At 45.8% G+C, this 19,210-nt stretch overlaps 1 protein-coding gene across 2 annotated transcripts in view; it reads left to right on the top strand.

The window, feature by feature from the left end:
- The first annotated feature begins 3,937 nt into the window (after positions 1 to 3,937).
- Positions 3,938 to 19,210, top strand: part of Pik3r1 (phosphoinositide-3-kinase regulatory subunit 1) — an 83,882-nt gene continuing 68,609 nt past the window's right edge. For both annotated transcript variants that reach the window (XM_034523312.2, XM_076916274.1), the window contains exons 1-2: positions 3,938 to 4,155; positions 13,930 to 14,643. In XM_034523312.2, coding sequence (XP_034379203.1) covers positions 14,310 to 14,643 — 334 coding nt within the window. In that variant the 5' untranslated portion in view covers positions 3,938 to 4,155; positions 13,930 to 14,309. The remainder of the gene's footprint in view (positions 4,156 to 13,929; positions 14,644 to 19,210) is intronic.

Raw genomic sequence — 19,210 nt, forward strand, 5'->3', positions numbered from 1 at the left:
CTTCAGGCAATATTGTTTTATGATTAAGATTGAGGGCCACTTAGACACATCATTTAACCTGTATATGCATCGCCTGGCAATCTTGTTTAACTATAGCTTGTGATCCAGACCTGGATGGGATAGGACCTGGAATTCTGCATCTGTAACACATTCTTAATTCTGCTGGTGCAGCTGGTCTGGGGGATCTGCTATTGAGGAAGACTCCAGGACACTAGTACTCATTCGATTTGTGTTTGAAACCCTAAAATACACACTCAGGTTTCAAGCCCAGTGGAAGCACATTCTAACATCACTGTTACTACAGGTGGCTAATGGACCCAGACTACTTGTTTTCATTGTTGAGGCTATTGTCTTAATTTGTTTTGGTTACTCAAAATCTTTCTCTGTAGTGCAGGTCCTTGATTGACTTTGATTTCCAAGCCATCTCTGCCTCTCTGCAATATAAGCAATAACACTCATGTATCCCTGTTGGAAATTTCAGATCTTAGGACATTTTTTAGGCCATAACCAAAGCCAACAGTTTGACAAGTATTGGTAGAATTGTATGTGCTGTTTGTTTGTTTGCTTGTCAATTTGACATAAGGTAGAGTCTTCTGGGAAGAGGGCTTCTCAATTGATAAATAGTTTTGATTATATTGGCTGATAGGCAAAACTGTGGGATATTTATTTATTTATTTATTTATTAATAATTTATGTGGAAAGGTGCAGCCCACTGTGGGTGATGTCACCCCTGGAGAGGTGATCCTGGATTGTACAGGAAAGAAAGCTGAGGAGTCTATGCAGAGTAAGACAAGCGATGCCTCCATGACCTCTGCTTCAGTTCCTGCCTCTACTTTCCTCCATGACAGATTGTGGGTTTCCCTTGCCTCTTAAAGCTGCTTTTAGTGATGGTCTTTCTCCCATCAATAGAAAGCAAACTAGAAGACACTGTGTCTATATGACATACAAACATTTATTGGGGTTGGTTCCAGTATGTCCCAGGAGGCCCAGGGCAATCATTCTCAAGCCCCGGCATACAGCAAATGGCTTGGAGAGTTTCCTAAAACAGCTTCCTCCCCCCCCCCCCCCACTTCCCACTCCAATCTGACATTTTTGGTTTAGGGAAGACAGATAATTTATATTTCCAGTAAATTGCAAGGAGATGCTCGTAGTACTGACTATCTGGAGGTTTTGTAGAAATGAAAGGAAGGCTCGTGGCACAGGGCCCCCTTTGCCTTATCATACCAGCTTCTTGCTTTAAAACAGTTACATTTTGTGTTTGAGATAAGATTTTACTCAAGAAAAGGTTACTAAAAACCACAAGTTTAAAGCTAAGAACGTGTCATGCAAGGGTAAGTACCGGAGTTCAGATCCCTAGCGCCCAAGTAAATGCTAGGTGGGCATAGGGGCTGGACTGAAATCCCAATGTACAGGAGGCAGAGGCAGGACATTCTGGTGCAAACTGGCTGGCTGTACTATCTGATGGGGTGCTTCAGGCTCAAGTGGGAGACCATGCCTCAATCCATAAGGTGGAGAGTGAGGAAGACTCCATTGTTAAGTATACACACGCACTCACACATGCATATACATGTGAATATGTATAGATATGTCCACAGGCACCCACACATGCATACGTGTGTGAATAGGTGTAGATATGCACACTGGCCCACATACACACATACACATGTGAATATGTATACACATGCACACAGGCACCCACACACGCATACACATATGTATACATATGCCCCACACACTCCAAGTATGAATATCCACATTGTCTTGTTATTGCTTTTAATTTATAAAATCTATGGGAAATGAAAATAGAATACTATACCAGTGATGTGTGGGAAGATAATCAATTTAATACAAATGAAACAGATCATTTGTTGCCTGTGTATGGAAAAATTATTTTTCTTTCATGTGACCCCCTGACATAAGCTGTGCGTTGTGCTCAGTTATAATGAAGTATAAGCACATAATCAATTGCTGAAGACTTTTTATGAGGCGTGCGGTTGGGAATTATGCACTGTTTTACAGCTGAATAGGATCCTATGTTGAAGTCTCTTTCCAGAACTCCAGTGAGCACAAAGCGAGGACAGAGCTAGAAAAGTTTGTATTTTCAGCTTCTTCAGAGGAGAGGGAAACATTTGTGAATGTTTTATTTCTTGAGTTGTCTTAGTTTGGATTAGAGCCAAGGGCTTCTACCACAGGAAACACGGCATTGCTATCCACCAGGAGGTTCTTCGTCTCACAGACTACAAAGAATATACCCTGGTATCTCGGTTTCTAATTGCCATGGTTAAATACTCTGACTGAAGCAACTTACGGGAGAAAGCTTTTAACTCACAGTTCAGGGTAGTCTATCATCGTAAGTCAAGGCCATAGGAACTTGAATTAGTTGGTCACCTTACGCCCTCAATCAGAAAAGAGCCACCGATAATGCATGCGTGCACAGTGCCAATTTTGCTTTCTCCGTTTCTACAGTACAGAATTTCCTGCCCAGGGAGTAATTCAACTCATAATTAAGATGGATCTCCCTATACAAATTAACATAATCAATATTTATAGAGATTCTATAAAGACTAGGCTGGCTTCAACTTGAGACTATGGCCTCAGCTTCAAAGTGCTGGCATTACAGGTGTTTGTCACCACATATTGAATGGTAGGTGAATTCTTAAACGTGACATGGGCAGCAGCCTGCTTTTGTCTTTAAAAGATACCCGGAGTAACAGAACTATTAGTACCTGAATAGTGTACTGAGATCTCTGTTCTGTTAGAATGGGAGTCACCTTTAAACGTGATTACATTTGTTAAGCATAAACTGTGAATTTCATTTTTCCCCTCTGCTTCCAAAACTCAGTAATACACTACCACATTTAGAATTTGACAATAGACTAAGTACTTGGTTAAGAAAAAGTAGTATTGTTGCCGGAATAGATGCAAAAGGGAACTTTAGGGCAAAAAGGGTGGGTGGCTACAGGTCCCTGAACTACAAAATGATGACATATCTTGGGAGCAAATTTTTAAAAGTTCATGAATTCTTGAACGTTTTTATAAAGACAAAACGCGGGCTGTCATCTTTTCTTATCATGGGAAGATTGAGCCAGTATCATTTTTTTTTTTTTTCTTGAGCAGCTTCTGTAGTGCTTTCTACTCCAAAGATCTACATTTTTACATTTAAGAAACCATAGACTTCATTTGAGCTTCTCCAGCCTATCAGAAGCGTTAGAAGGTGGACTGGCTGAATGACCTACATAGGCTCTGCTTTGCAAGGACTGCCAGAGATCATCACAGAACTCTCCTTTTCCTCTAGGTCCCGCCTTGGTTCCTGGAGGCAGCCGTGCCAGGGTTTTGCAGGCGGCCGCAGGCTGCGGGCACTCGTTGCTCCAGCTCACCCTTTCACCCCTCCTTCACCCGGGAGTGCCACGCCGGGTGGCGCGGTTTTTCTGACCACTAAGGAAGCTGGGCAGGCGAGGCCAGAAATTACAGGGCCTCCCCGCTTTGGCGAGCCCTCGCATCTGCATCTTCCTGAACTCAGCCACTGTCCTGAAGCTCTTAGTGGATTCAAAAGAGGCAAGGTCTCGCAGGCATCAAGCCGGGCTCCAGGGAGGCCTGAACTTATTTCCCACCTCCCCCGACCGATCCCCATTTGAACTCCCAGCTTCGGGCCTGGGAGACGCCCCGCAGCCGAGCCAGTCCCAAGCACGCAGAGTTAGAGCGCTCCGTAGCGGAGGGCCCGCGACGTCCAGACGCCCGGGGCATCCCCGTGCGGGAGGCGGGGGCGAGGGCAAGGTCGGCAGCACGGAGTACAGCGCTTGGACCCTGGTAGCCCGCCCGGAGACTGGCAGAGGCGGAGGGCGGGGCTCGGGCACTGGGGGCGGGGTCACGGGCGCTGATTGGTGTGTATCTGGGGGCGGGGCCCAGGGGCGGGCCCGGGGTGGGGCTGTCGCCAGGCGCTGGCGCTGTGGGCTCTGGGCGAGGAGTAGCTAGCAGCTGGAGCCGAGTTGGAGGAAGCAGCGGTAGCGGCAGCAGCGAGGACGGCTGTGCAGCCACGGAACTGGGACAGCGAAGCGCCGGCAGGTCGCAGCTGGATCACAGGAGCCTGGGAGCTGTAAGCTTGAGAAGCTGCTGAAGCCCAGGCCCGGCAGAGGAAGGAAGCGAGCCGACCCGGAGGTAGGCGGCGGCGGCGGGTCTCGGTGTGCCCGGGAGGGGGAAGCGGTGCGAACGCGCACGGCCGCTGCTCTTCCTGTCACCGGCAGCCACTTCTGCTGCCGAGCCACTCAAGGGGAAGCGAGCTGGCTGCCAGCCCCTCGTCGCTAGCATCTCCCGGCTGCTGGGAAGCCTTCTTGGGCTAGTGACCAGTCTGTGTGGTCGCAGCCACCGCCTGCTTTCATTTCCTCCGTGCTATCCCGGGCCGGCTCTGCTCGTCGCCGGGCGCGTTCGGTCCCGGAGTTGCCAGCGGTCACCGGCTACCCCCCCCTCCTCCGTCACCTCAGGCTTCCGAGGGTCCCCAATCGCCCTGTAGCTTTCTGAAGCCGGGAGCGCGCGAGAAGAGCGCCTGGATCGCTGCCTTTGCGTATGCGCGCCGTACCCTCCAGGCCCGGCAGCCGCAGCCGGTGTCTCCGGCGGTGCTGGGCCATGGTGGTCCCCAGAGCTCGCCCCCAGCCCCCGCCCTCCGAAGTTTGCCTCCCTCCTCTTCCGGGGTGGGGGAAGTGCGCCTCGGGGCGGTCGGTGGCTGGGGCTCTAGCTCGGCGTCTGGCGCCCGCCGGGCTTGGGCAGGTTGCTGGAGGCATAATGAGTGGGATCCTGGCACCGCCCGGAAATCCAGCTTTTCCTAACGCGGGGCGACCCTGGAGAGACCTGCCCAGCAATAAGCTGCGGGCCAGGGAGAACCGGCCCGCGTGCAAGCCAGAGCTAAAATATCTAGGGGAATTGTCTGCAAGCCACTTCCTTCCCAAAGGCAGAAACTGCCCGGCAGATCACGAGACAAAGAGAATAGAAACGCTCTGGCCAGACACGCATGTACAGAAATGCATTTTGGTAACCAGCTTTCGCGCACAATAACGCAAGGGTGTGAGCGGAGTGCCTGTGACATGTTGAATGCTGTGTGCCGGCACTGAATTCAGGGGAATTCTGCTCCGGGCGCTAGTAATACCGGAAAGGTCTCACTTCCACCGTTAATTCTTGAAGGAGCTGCAGGCTTTATTGCTGTACTGGTGTGAATTTATGCTTTATTTGAGAGTTTCATGATTTTAGGACTTATTTTTTCCCCATCTCTTTTCCTGTCTTTTTCCTCTTTGTCAGAACAGTGTGAAATAGGAAAGGATGAAGCAGTTCCGGGTTTTGAGTGTAGCATGAGATTGTCATTTCAGTGAGATCGAGTTTCAAGTTTTAGGTGGTAGGGTTACTCACAAAGCTGATTGACCTAAGCTCCTTGTGCAAGCCTATCTTAATATTTCACTAGCTTGTGTTCCGTGTTGGGCCCTTGAAAGATGGTAAATTATGAGCAATGAAAGCTAGTAGAAGGCAAATGGGTTTATTTCTGCCTCAGAGCACATTAGGAGATTTCTAAAATAGGTATCATTAGGACTTCTACACAGGTGAGACATCCATGCATCCTCGCCCTCTGTCACTGAGCAAGGGACTGGCACCTCAAGAGCTTTTTTTTTTTCTTTCTTTTTTGTTTTGTTTTCTTTTTTTCTTTCTTTCTTTTTTTTTTTTTGACAGTTGCACTCAAGCAGATTATTTTCTTAAGCACACAAGTTGCTTAAACTTTGGAAAACATGTGTTTTGCTTATTACAAAGAAAATGATCCTGGTTTTTCTTGCACCTCCTGTGGTTCAAAGGCAGGTTTAAATGGGGGAAGCTCCCTGCCTTGCAGAAGTTCTGTGCAACACCACTGCTGGCTGCCTTTCTCTAAGTGCCTGTTGCAGGCCATGCTACTTTTCCATAGCAGTCTGTCAGCTTTTATGATTTGAAGGAAGTTGGATGGAGCTGATACTGGCTCTCAGGCTGCTGTGGGAGTTTGCTTTTTAACTTTCATCTTGCACCAGGACCTGTTCCTAGTTGCATAACAGAATTCTTGCCGTGTGCACGTTGTTATCTTCTGTTTTATTTGCATTTTGATGATAACATTCTGCCTTTTCACTTCTGGGATGTGCTGTAGTCATGTAAAAAAAAAGTATTTCACTGCCCACTGACTCGATTTATTGTTTTCTTTAGCTGTGTGTGTGTGTCTTTGGTACATTTCTAGTATAAAGTTAGTTTGGGAAAACTGAACAATTGAACACATGACAGAAATATATACTTTGACTGCTGATGGTGGGGGTTGGGGGTGTATCTTTTGGAAATGTTAATTACACCTAACCTGATCAGTGCACCCCCTGTCCTTTCTTTTATTAAATATATATTAATTGCATACAACAATGGGTTTTTTGGGACATTTCTATAAATACAGTACCATATTTTGTTCATATTCATTTCCCCATTAGCCTTTTCTTGTCTCTTTCCCCCCTCAAACTAATCTCTCAAAAGGCTTTGAATCTCAAGTTCAAGTTTATTCAACTTACACAGACTTGTACCCTTGAAAGTATTGGCTATTCCTTTAAACTAAGTTTGTTGTTTGACTGAAATTTCTTTTCTGCCCCTCTTTCTCCTAAGAAGGTCAGTGAAGTGTTGTAAAAGGCATTCACTTTGAGAAAATTATCCACATACTTGCTTGTTAAAGTTGGAGCAGTTCTGGTCCAGGTTTTATTGTGTTTGCATTTTTGACTTGCAAAATGTGTTTATTGGCTAAAGAGATAGAGAATGAGTCAGCTGGGAAAATGGTTTTATGATCAGGTAGTCTGTAGCAAGTAGTCTGTAGCAAGCTGAGCTGATGTTTGCATGCGAGCTTTTACTTTTCATCTCTCATGAATATGGTGGACACATGCAGAAGGAATTAGCTCCTATCAGTCAGGCATATTAGACAGGTCAAGCACACACACACACACACACACACACACTCACACTCACACTCACACTCACACACACCTTGCATGATGGAGGGCTTTGCTAGCTAAGGCAGGAAATGAAGCATCCTGGTGAAGCTTTGGAAACTAGAAAGTCACCTGTCAGTTGAAGGAATTATTAGTTGTATGTGTGAGTATGTATGTACTCAGACTGGAGGCTGTGTCTCATGTAGTCCACCCTAGTCTTGAACTCTTAATGTAGCAGAACTTGACTTTGCACTCTTGAGCTGTTCACCTCTACCTCCCAAACCCTGGGATTACAAGCTTATGCCACCAAACTTTTTTTTTTCAAAGACAGTATAATTGTATTTTTTTTTAAATTTTAAACATCAGTTGTGATTAACTTTTAAAGCACTCATTATTTATAGCAATTTTTAAAGCCTTATTTGTCTCCTCTCTAATGGGATTGGGGGGGGCGGAGGGGCGGAGGGGTCATGGTTTTGCCAGTACTTTTATTGAAATCACAAATCCTGGCAATTAAGGTCATTTCTTGTACACTTAAGCCAAATGAACTGAAAGATGGAGTGTGTAAAAACTTGTCTGTTTGGCTCATGCTACCCCCCACCCCCCATTTTCTGGAGAAATGTGCAATGAGTGTAGTACAAGCTTACTGAAGAAAAAAACAAATAAGACCATAAAAACGTCATTTTGTTCTGCCTCCGTTGTATACCTTAAAAGTAAATCAAATATATAACCATAAGCACCTGTAGTCAAAATAGTTCTCAGGTTAATGATCACCTGGGGGAGAATTGAAGTCACAGGAGCCTGGCCAAAGGGTCAGGAGGCTACGCCAGTGGGTGTTGTGAGTAGTTACAGGCACGGTGTCTGGCCAGCGGTGCAGCCTTTGCCCCTTGCCTTCCTCCTGGAATGCCTCCGTGATCCTGACAACTGGGCTTGTCCCAGGAGAACCCAGCTGCCTTCATTCTCTGGAGGCGTTGCATGACTGTGTTCAGTTTTTCCTCTTTGAGGGCAGCTCAGGGAGCAGCCATGAAAACCAACTGGACGACAGCACCATGACTCCCACCTTGTGCCCTGCCACCAGGCATCACTTCTGTCTCCTTCCCACGTAACGCCACCCCCTGACCTCCCCTGAACCACCTTCCACCTTGGGTCTGGAGAGAGAATTACTTGGGCTAAGTCCACAGGCAGGCTCTATCTGACTCTATTTCCAGCAGAGTTTTATTTTAGGTAGCTTCAGGCTTCTTTTAGAACTGCTTACAGCATTGAACGGCAGTGCAAGAGAAAATTCCTGGCACCTGTCTGTTTCTGTTTTAAATCTGCATTGTGCAAACGGCAGTGACACTCAATGCCAATGTTGCTAGCAGTCCTATTGTGACAAGAGTGCCTTAACTGCAGTTGACTGTCATTTCAGACACATCTTTTAACTTTGCTTGTTTTCTCATCTGCAAAATGGGGCCGAGAATTACGCTAGAGCAGTTTGTAAGAGTTCACGTCAAATTCCAAGAACTGTGCCTGGCACACGGTGAGCACTGAGTCAGGGTTAATTGTATTAAGCTTGTACTGAGAAGCGTGGTGCTACGGTGCTGCATCCTTTTGTGAGTGTAATTGCCTTTAATCCTCATAATGTCCTGGTAAGATATAGGTCTGCTTCCATTGGCCTCTCATGATGACAGAGGGAGGTTTCAGCGACTTGACTTGCCCATAGTTACATATCTAGACGTGGATCAGGGCAGCCACTGTTAGCTGCAGCTCACAATTCACCCTTTCTGCCATGAATTTAAAGGACTACCATTGCTTTCTCACAAGAAGAAGCACTTTAGGGCATCTCCCTCAGTTCACACCTCCCATGGCTCCCTTTTCAATCCCTCTCTACTGTAGTCATGCAGGGAGCCAGCCACACTGGACTCAGAGCCTCTCCTGGGTGGTGGGGATCTCTTCCTTAGCTAATAACTAACATGGCTCTTAGTCCTTGCTCTCTCCATCATGACCCTCTCAGTCTAGGACTGCTGGGGGTATGGGCTGGGGTACCTCTCTCCACTCCTCTTCTTGGTGTGCTCAGGGACACCCAGTGTCGTAACTGTGTTGCAGTCCTGTCTCTTAACTGTTTCACCTGGGTGTGTACTTACCCTTATAGGGCTTGCAGGCAAGAATTACAGCCTCCACACCCTACTTACCCACATTGGCTACCCAGCCTGAAGTGTGGCAGCAGGCAGCACATTCAGCTTAGCCTGTCGGTTTGAGAATAAATTGAGATATTGGATGCCTGTAACAGTGGGCTTAGGTTGAGCCCATCTTTCTCATCCTCCTTTAACTGAGGTTACTCAGTGTCTTCACTCGATATACAAACACATGGTGTTCACTAGGATCAGGTTAATAGTTCATAACTTCTGGGCTTTTGAAAGGTAGACAGATTTTCAGGTAACGATTTTTGTTTTACAAAAGACTATATAGTCGGAGGTGGGACATTTGTGTGAGACTTTGAGCTAGCCCATTAACTGGGGGAGGATTACGCATGGTGGTGTGGGCTGCCCATCCAGAGTCCTCTTTGTCTTCACTGTAGACATTTGTTACTGCCACCCACTGCCACACCACTAATATCATCACAGGATGGCAGTGCATGAGCAGATAAATATTATCTTGATTTTTTAAAAATGCAATTTGAAGATAAACATTATTTCTGCTTCCCAATCAGGTTTTCCAAACCTTTTCCTTTGTAAAAGGTGAATCAAGTAAGTCGGCGGGACTGGAGGGCCTTTCACAGAGTCTGTTTGGCTCTTTTCCAACATGCTACAGGTTAGAAGGTTCAAAAAGGAAGAACCTGTCTTCCAGCCATTGCACAGTAAGCAGTTGTGGATTTCTATTTGCCAAGCATCAGAACCAATTTTATTTGAGTAAATGAGAATTTCTCAGTATGTTAACCAGAGAAAGAAAATTTACTTTCAGTGAGTGGGCTTGTAGACAGGTTAAAAAGACTGGAGCAAAATAATTCCTCTTAAGGAAAATAATTCCTCTTAAGGTTGCATATGATCTTGTATAGAAATAAGTTTTGTAATTTCTTCACAGAATTCCATTATGCTTTGGGGGCTGAGGGAGTGTACCATATTCTATTAGCTTAGAGCTTAAAGTTGCCTGGGTTATCTAAAAGTAATAGTATGTTGATGATGACATAGCTAATAACCTTTACTCAGTGAATCTGGGTGGAAATAGTTCACTGGTCAGGTGTTTGTATCTAAAGAGAAGGGGAGGTATAATTTAATGAAAGGGGAAACATCTGTTCTGTCAAAACTCCGAATTGACTTCAGGAGGGTCACACGGGCACTTCCACATGCTTCAGATTGCTGGTGTTCTGTAGTCCTGGGGACAATTTGAGGAAGTCCTCTAGATGTGACAGTCCTCCTTGTGACTCTGGATAGATGCTTCACTTATCTCCCCAGGGAGGAGCTAAGTTGTTGGGAAGTGAGCAATGGGGAGAGGCCAGGAGAGTGACAAGGGCAGAGAGGCCAAGAGGGTTACAGGTGGCAGGAGCTAAGTTTGTAGGACACAGAAGGGCAGGATTCCAGAGCGATTTGCTCAGGATCTTTTTATTCACTAATTTATGGACTTCTCAGGCAAGATTGCGTTTTAAGGAAGTGCTTGGTGCCCGGTCCTGTACTTGGCAAGCATGTTGCTCAGTTATAAAGGCTTCTTTTTGTGCAGGTGTGTGGGAGCCAGACCCACTCACCTGTGTGGCTGCTCTGAAGGCAGAGCCACAAAATTCTCATGGGGGACCAGCCAGAGTAGGCAGGACGCTGCATTGTTGATATTGCTGCTGTGGGTAAGCTACCCTTTGGACATCTAAGTTCAAGGAGTCCCGAAGTAAATTATGGTGGTGTTAAAAGTGGCTGGAACTGAGTTTAGACTCTATCTCGGGTGCTGAATGTAGTCATGCCGGAGATACTTGGCTTTGTCCTCTTGTCAAGTGAGAATATCTGTAGTACCCTGGTTATCTTGGGTTGATGGAGACACAGCTCCCAGTGAAGTGTCACGTGATTCCTGTTGATAACAGCCTCATTTAAATGGGTATGGCAGGCCAGAGAAAGTGGGCAGGGTGCAGCCAGAGAGGAGGGCTTGCCTTCTCTGCCCAGCTAAGGTCTCCCTGAGCCTTGTCACCACATGATCAAGTCCCCACCCAAATAAATGACTTGTCTAGGCTCTCTCAATTTTTACTGCACTTCACCAACACTGAGTCTTTGCTCACCTTGCTAACCTTAACCCGTCTGCATTGAATTTCCTGGTCATGTTTGGGGCAAGAAGACAGGCATGCTCTCTCTCTGTGCAATCCCTGAGTCATAAGAGATCTGGGCTTTCTTTATGAGACTAAGACCCAGAGTCCTGCAGAGGTCTTAAGATTCTTCTGATAGTAGCCGAGGCAGAGCATTTGCAGAAGCCTCAAGGCCTTCTAGGGCCAGGGATTGTTTTTCTAGAATCCAGTCTGCTACAGCTATCAGACTCCTCCCAAGTTTCACCCCCTGTAGAGACTTAGCCCCAGGCACACTCAGTGGTATCTCAGGTTTAGAAAGCCCTTAAAAGGCGGGGAGCAGGGTCTGTGTATCCTGTGTGTAACACGTCCAGCTATATTGTTGTGTTGTGTGCTGGGGTTTGTTACTTGGTTGCTGGGGGCTGGAGGCATTGCATTTCCTGTTCTATTGAGAATCCCACCAAACTGGTCCTCTGGGTGGCTGAGACTGAGGAAGTGCTAGGCACCAGCTGGCAGAAAGATATCTACCCGGGCTACTGATTTAGGACTTTTCCCCTCCCCAAAAGACACACATTGCCAGAAAAAGCTAACAAAAATTTCAGGGCAGATTTGAAGGAATTAAATTATTCTTAGGCATATTGCCTGGTTTCCAAGCATTTAGGGATATGTAAATTTTCATGTTCTTTGGAGTTCTGTGTCTCTTTTGTACAGAGCACATTAGTACAAAAAATGAGATTTGCTAGTTCTACATTTTTGTGCGAATTTATGCAATGAATATTTAATTTGATTCTGGATCTTTCAAAGGAGAGGCCTTCTTCAAACGTAATATAGCTTATTTTTCTCATATGCTCCACTGGCTGCATTAATTTTTTTCCTCTGATGCCTGAAATGCAAAGTAGAGTACTATCCCAGATTAATATTCTTGCTACACAAAGATTTCCAGTGTTTGTTTTTACTTCCTTTGAATATGCAGCCCTCTTTGGAGTGTTATTGTGTAACGGTGAGAGGCTTTAGTCATGTGAAGTTGAATACTTTACACTCCTGAACGCCAACACAACAATTAATCTGTGATTAGATTTTGCTTCTTAAGATGCCTGCCCTGAAGAGTGCCTGGAATTCTCAGCCTCTCAAGTGTTGCACGCTGTAGACTTAGAAAAGTCCCCTTGACGCGCCACCCTGAGACCGTGAGGCTGGTTTTGCTTTGCTTTACTGTACAGTTGGTGAACTGAAGCCTTTAGCTTGAATTTAGTCTCTGCAATAAAGGTAACGTTGAGAAGTGACGCGGGGTACAGTGTGGAGCTCCGCTGCACGCTGTCCGTTAGCCATCCACGATGACTTAGGCTCACCAACTGCTCTGCCCTCAGTTTGCTTTGGCAATAAAAAGAAAATAGTTCTCATTACCTTGTCCTCCACCAAACCTGTTTTACATAGTACTTCCGTAGCAGCCAGCATGGCTACTTCCTTTTGTTTCTTAATTCAAGAGATGAAGTCTAGTTACAGTCCTCACTACTGGCCTGCAAGTCTGGGATCTCAGAAGGACACTGAGGGCTCCTGGATGAGCCCAGGTCTGCATGATCAGGCCTTAATTCAGTCTCCTATGCGTGGGGTTTCTGCAGGGCCCCGACCTGGGGATCCTCTGTGTCTACCTGATCTTGCTTAGTCCTGTTTCTAGGGTTTACTTTGTATCTAAGCCTTGACTTTCCTTCTCAGATTGACTGAACTGCAGTGTTTTTGTATGTATAGATCTGTACCTTCCCCCTTCTGTCTCTCTCTCTCTGTGTATGTGTGTTTTCTCATCCAACTGTAATCATTCCAACTTTATTTGCAGCTAATTACAAAACCTCAGGTATACTCCTGATTTCAGCTGGAGTTTTTGGCCTGTCACTAGCACCCCTGCAGTGATGGGCCAAAAAATTACCTCCCAAGAGCCCGTCAGGCCTCTCCACTTTACTTTGCCTAATATTGGTATGGAATTCTCAGCAACACAGGATCAAGCACTTGCTGCTCTTCCTCCAGTGAGGGTTCTTCACTTTCCACACTTTCTTCCTTCATCTTGTACTACTTCCATATGTGCCTTGATGGACCTGCTCCTGCCTTTCTTGTCTCTGTCCTCACCTTTTTCAGGAGCCCACGCCCCCATTCTCTCCCTGTGCCTGTCCCTCCTGGGCACTGATGTACACTTTCTCCACAGCACCCAGGCCCCGTGCTCACTCACATGTGGGGACTTCCATTTCCTGTTAGTGTGCATTTCAGGTGGCCCTCTTGTCTTCCCCCTCCAGGTTCACTGTTCCCTCTTTGTCTTCTGACAGATGAGACTGCCTGTGCTTCTTTCTATAATATGACATTTGTCTGTACCCAGGATCACGCCACACATTCCATTCTGTCTGCAGATTCCTGCAATTTGATGTGGTCTCTGTCTCTCTCACTTGAACCTCATGGTAATTTGTGTCAGTGTCTGTTATGGCATCTACCTAATGTTTTGGTTCCTGGTGTACTAGTCTTATCTCCGGAACATTGCCACATGCTAGCACGTCTACCCCTGTCCCGCCCAGTGTTCTTAGAAGGCAGGGACTGTCTTACTAATTGTGGTTTTATATACTGTGTCAAGTGCTAGCACACTGGCCTGTGTATGTCCTCTGCCAAATTGATTAAGTACTTGTTGAATGGGGGTAGAAATTCAAATCCACACAGATGGCCAAGTGTGACATTCATTCATAAGCCTTGTTTTTGCTTTGCTAGGTGAAGCTGAGAGTGGAGCGTGGCAGTAAAATCAGACGACAGATGGACAGTGTGACAAGAACGTCAGAGAGGATTGGGCCTCGCTGCGAGAGTCAGCCTGGAGTAAAGGTGTTGACAAGTTGCTGAGAAGGACACGTGGGAGGACGGTGGTGGTGCGCAGAGGGAGAGGCCTGTCTTCAGTCACACCATTGATGGAGGACAGATGGACAGCCGGATGGCCAGTCACCTCTCTTAAACCTTTGGATAGTGGTCCTTTGTGCTCCGCTGGACACCTGTTAGGGATTTTAGCCCGTTCTCTGAACTCACTTTCTCTCAAAACGTAAATTCAGACGGCAGTGTGCAAGCCGGCTCCTCTGTGGCAGGGCACCAGAGCTGCAGACATGAGTGCAGAAGGGTACCAGTACCGAGCACTGTATGACTACAAGAAGGAGCGTGAGGAAGACATTGACCTACACTTAGGGGACATCCTGACTGTGAATAAAGGCTCCTTAGTGGCGCTTGGATTCAGTGATGGCCAGGAAGCCCGGCCTGAAGATATTGGCTGGTTAAACGGCTACAATGAAACCACTGGGGAGAGGGGAGACTTTCCAGGAACTTATGTTGAATACATTGGAAGGAAAAGAATTTCACCCCCCACTCCCAAGCCTCGGCCCCCTCGACCTCTTCCTGTTGCTCCGGGTTCTTCAAAAACTGAAGCAGACACGGAGCAGCAAGGTCAGTGTGATGAGTGGCTGGTTACTTAATGACCTTTTGATTTTTTTTTTTTAATTGGTGAGATCTTAATCATCTTTGAGCTAGGATGGCTAAGCTTTAGGCTGACGTCATCTTGGCCAGTTGACCTGAACTGGTATATAGTGGATAAAAGTTTGGTCAGTCATTTCATGGCTACAGGTTTGCTTGTGTGTACTTGGGAGATGGTGTCTGAGAGCCTGCTTTGTGAGTATCATTAAGCTCTCTTACTGCAGTGGCCATTGAATTAACACATACGGACAATTCTTATAATTGTTCTTGCTTTGGGAAAGCAAAGGGTAGGTCTAATCTAAGCATATGTAATGTCAATGTGGCTTGCATGGAAAAATGCAGAGTCTTAAAGTGACCACAGAACTCAACAGAGAAGAAACCATTGTTTTTTTTAACCTAGAATCGGCCCCTTGGTTTCCTCTCTAGGCTTGGAGTTAGCATAAAGGAAAGGGGTTTCTCTTCCCACACGGGTAGTGCAGTGCTATTGTGGCAGAGATGGCTGTAGTCTGCCTGGCCTTTGTGAGAAGAAACTCGGGTTCACTGGGTACTTCTCTGAAATGGAAACCACCTCCATTCAAAATCCTCCGGCTGGACATAGCCCACTCTTGGGCTTGGCCATAGCGGTTTCTTGGTAGATTTCTTCTATACATTTTCTTATTTCAGAGAGCTTTGTGTTCAGTTTTGATGTCGTCTGGTCTGTGGGACACTGTTTCTCAGTAGTAAGTCTTGGGCTGCACAGGCGGTTTCTAGAAGGGATTCTGATAACACAGCATCAGGCTTTCCCAGATGAAGGAGCAACAAAGAATAAAGAGGCAGATTTCAAGGGTGAGAGCTCCCTTTTAGCACTAGGCAACAGACTGAGAACGTAATGTCTTGAGTCAAATAGCAGATCTACGATACCTGGAAAAGGATACTTGCAGAACTTTATACTATATCTAATCATAACAAATAATGTAGTTTAAAAACTATACTAAGATAAAAAGCATTTTTTTTTGCATGCAAATCAAAAAGTTTTAAATGTGTTCTGGCTCATACACTAAGTACTGTGTTTCTCCCATATTATGGTTTAGCGGACTGAAGAGAAGTCATTTTTTTTTCTCCATCAAATAACATGTTTTCTGACCTGAATTCTCATTTTTTTGTTGTTGTTTTGAAAGATATACTTACTTTTATTTTATGTTTATGTGTGTGTATCTGACTGTGTATATATGCATCATAGGCATGCAGGTGTCCATAGATGTCAGTAGGGGGCATCAAATCCCTGGAACCAGAATTACATGAAGTTATGAGTTACCATGTTGGTATTGGGTAGTGCACACAGGTCCTCTGGAAGAGCAGTAATTGTGGAATTCTTCTCCTTCTCTTCCTCCTCTTTTTCTTCCTCCTCTTCCTCTTCCTTCTTCTAACTTAGAAACAGTCAAATAGGTTCATTTAAGAAGAAAAATGACTTCATGGCACCCAAAATATAAAGGGTTGCAGAACCATAAAAAAATAGCTCAGTTAAATTAGAGATGATTCATAAGGTGGGGTTGTGGGTGCCAGGTCATAATTACTGACAAAAAAGACTTTGTGAAATAGCTTCTAAACAAAATTGCATGTGATAGCTGCCATCCGCTGTAAGTTTATTCAGCTGTCATACCCAGTCAAGGGACGGGACTAATAGGCACAGGACTTTCTTTTTGTAAGGTGCTACATGTTTATTGTGATTGCTTGCTTCTTCTTTTCAGCAGTGAGGTTTTTTAACAGGCTTTTCATTCTTCTTTTTGATATGTGGGAAAAGGGAAAAAACAAAAAAAAACAAAAAAATTCAGTAGGATTCAAGAAGAGACTCATGAAATATTGGGGGGAAAAGGGCCTGAATATAAATGAGAGATTTGAAATAGCTGAAAGGTTGGGCAAACAGTGGAGGGAGGGGGCCACCAGGATGACATTGTACTTGACATTCATTAGATACTCCAGAAACATTAGCCTCTTCCCCTCATTTAAATATGATTCATGTGACTTGTGAGGTCAGCAGCTCCGATGTAGGTACAGATGCAGCTTTCTTTTGCCCAAGTAAATATTCATTTCCAAAGCTTTTGTAGTGGAAAATCATGTGGTGGCAAGAAAAGGCCTCACCTTTTCCTCGCCTTTTTCCTCCTAGGTAATAATTTCCCCACTCTTGTCTTTTTTCCTTGGACTCCCTCCATCGAACGTGTATTCTTTTGAGTTCTTTGGTTTTCTTCTCATCCATAAGTCTACTCTTGAAGCTCTAAGAGCTGTGTGTGTTCTCTCTTCTGGGTCCCTGGACATCAGACACCCTGTTAATAGGCAGTGATGCAGGCAGAGGAACCTTGGACCAGTGTGCATGCTCACCGTGTTTCTTTTATCCTGTTGGAGATTTTCCTTAATCCCAAGCATCCCTTGTTTTCTTTCTCATGTTTGACAGGTGGTTTTAAACTCCTGGGCTCACATCATCCTCCCTCCTCTGCCTCCCAAGTACCTGTGACTATTTTTGGATACTATCGCTCCTGGAGACCACTCTGTATTTCAAAGGAAAGTTTTATTCAACTCTGGTCCAAAGTAGACTCTTATGAGTGGTTCCTCCCTGTGCAATAGAATCTACCTTTTTCTTTCTTTGTTCTGCATGCATTTCGAAAGAAGACTATGAAGTTTAGTTATGGGGTTGGAGAAACTAGCATTTGAACGGGGATGAAGCAGGCACTGTTACATAGCTAAGCCAGTGAGTGCCAAATACATAGTAAATGTCAAACAGCAGCCAAACGCAAGGCAACCTATGTGAACATCTGATGAAGCAACTCCTCCCCGGAATTGTCTTACCAATACATTTTGCATACAGTTGTCTAGAGCACCCTGGCCTGTGCATTGAATACGTTTATTTCTTGAATGATCTTGGACCGGGGTTATCACATTCATCCAGTAAACACTGACAGAGGTAGGGTGAGAGGGGTTGTCCCTATTTTGATCTAGAAAGCAAAACAGAAGATGAAATGAAGACATTTTTCTTTTCTTTTTTTCCTTCCCTCATGGCTGTGTTCTGTCCTCTCTGCTCCAGCCGTCCCTCCCTAGGCCCCTGTGTTGTGCATCCCCCTCCTTCTCCCACTGAAGCTGGCTCATGGTGAGCTATACTAGAGGAGGGTTCTCGGTTCCCTGTGAGCCAGCTGTGGAGCACAGCGGTGTAGTGTCCTGTCAAGCGAGTAAAGGCCTGTGCTCCTCCAGTGACAGCACATGTGGCTGAAATGAGCCACTTGCTCTTTGTGTCACATGCGGGTGCACAGGCTGAATGGCTCAGCCTGCTTCTGGCCACCATGCCTTATTTGCTCTTTGCTTCTTTCACCTGTGAGGCACCCCATAGCTTTGCCCGTCAGCACTGCTTGCTGGGCCTCCAGAGCGCTTATCTTCTGCCATAACCCTTGGGACAGATCGTTCTGCTGCCGAGAAAAGGGTGAAGCTGATAGGGAGTAGAAGGTGTGTCGTATCAGCAGGTGACCTGGGGCACAGATTTTATTATTTGTAGTGGCCTCCTCACCTCCTCACCCCCTTTTATGGCTTTCTCCTTGCATGAGGGCCACAGTGTTCAAAACGAGGCTTCCAGTTTTATTTCGAACCTAGTGCCCCCTTTGAGCATCTTTGGAGACAGCTTTTTCTTTGCTTTGTTCAACTGTGCAAGATGTATCTTCCACACTGAGACATACATCCATGATCTGGACCCTCTGCTTTAGCTGTTGGGTACAGACATTCTGTCTTACACACAACCTTCCTTTTTTTGGGGGGGGGGTCTCCTATCTCATCACCTATACAAGGAGATGAACTACTGTAAGCAAGGATTTAGGGCTGAGGGATACAGATGCATTCTTCTTGTGCAGAAGATGTCCGTGGAGCTGCGTTTGGCAGCTTGAACACATACTCTGTGACCCTCCAGCTGGCTATTTAATCTTGTGAGCTTCTGAGCAAGAGAGTTTGTGTAAAGCAGTTAAAAAAAAATCTGCCAACCTGAGGGGCCACTTGGGCACCCAAGTTTACATAAACCTCAGGCATGCCTCATGCACTCATGACCCCAAGCCTCCTGACAGCCTGTCACAGCTGGTTTTACATATAAAACAAAATGCAGACACTGGCCCAAACTGTTTTACATTTTGATCAAAATCCCTTCTAAACACAAGAAGAAAAGAGCCTGCGTTCTGTGTTTGTTTTCATGGTTTCCTCAGGCGTGTTATCTTTACATTTTTCACACTCGAGCTTTTGAGTGTCCCTCCATGCTTGTTACTCCTTGTCTAGAAAGTGAGGCTGCAATAAATCACATAAATTGGCTGCGCCACATGAGGTCACTGAAGCTAGAGAGAGACCTGATCCCAAATTACACACCTTGGTGGGGTGCCATGGTCTCAATACGTGACTCTCTGCAGGAGACAATAGACAGAAAGGCATTCCTGTTTGTGGGAATTATGTTTGTGAATATGCCTTTTCTTGCCTTTCTCCATCTCCTGTCCTTCTTTCAAGGGAAGCATTGACAGAAAGCTGGAGGACTGTCTCAGGCATC

The sequence above is a fragment of the Arvicanthis niloticus genome, chromosome 19 (assembly GCF_011762505.2).
Source record: "Arvicanthis niloticus isolate mArvNil1 chromosome 19, mArvNil1.pat.X, whole genome shotgun sequence".
Taxonomy (NCBI): Eukaryota; Metazoa; Chordata; class Mammalia; order Rodentia; family Muridae; genus Arvicanthis; species Arvicanthis niloticus.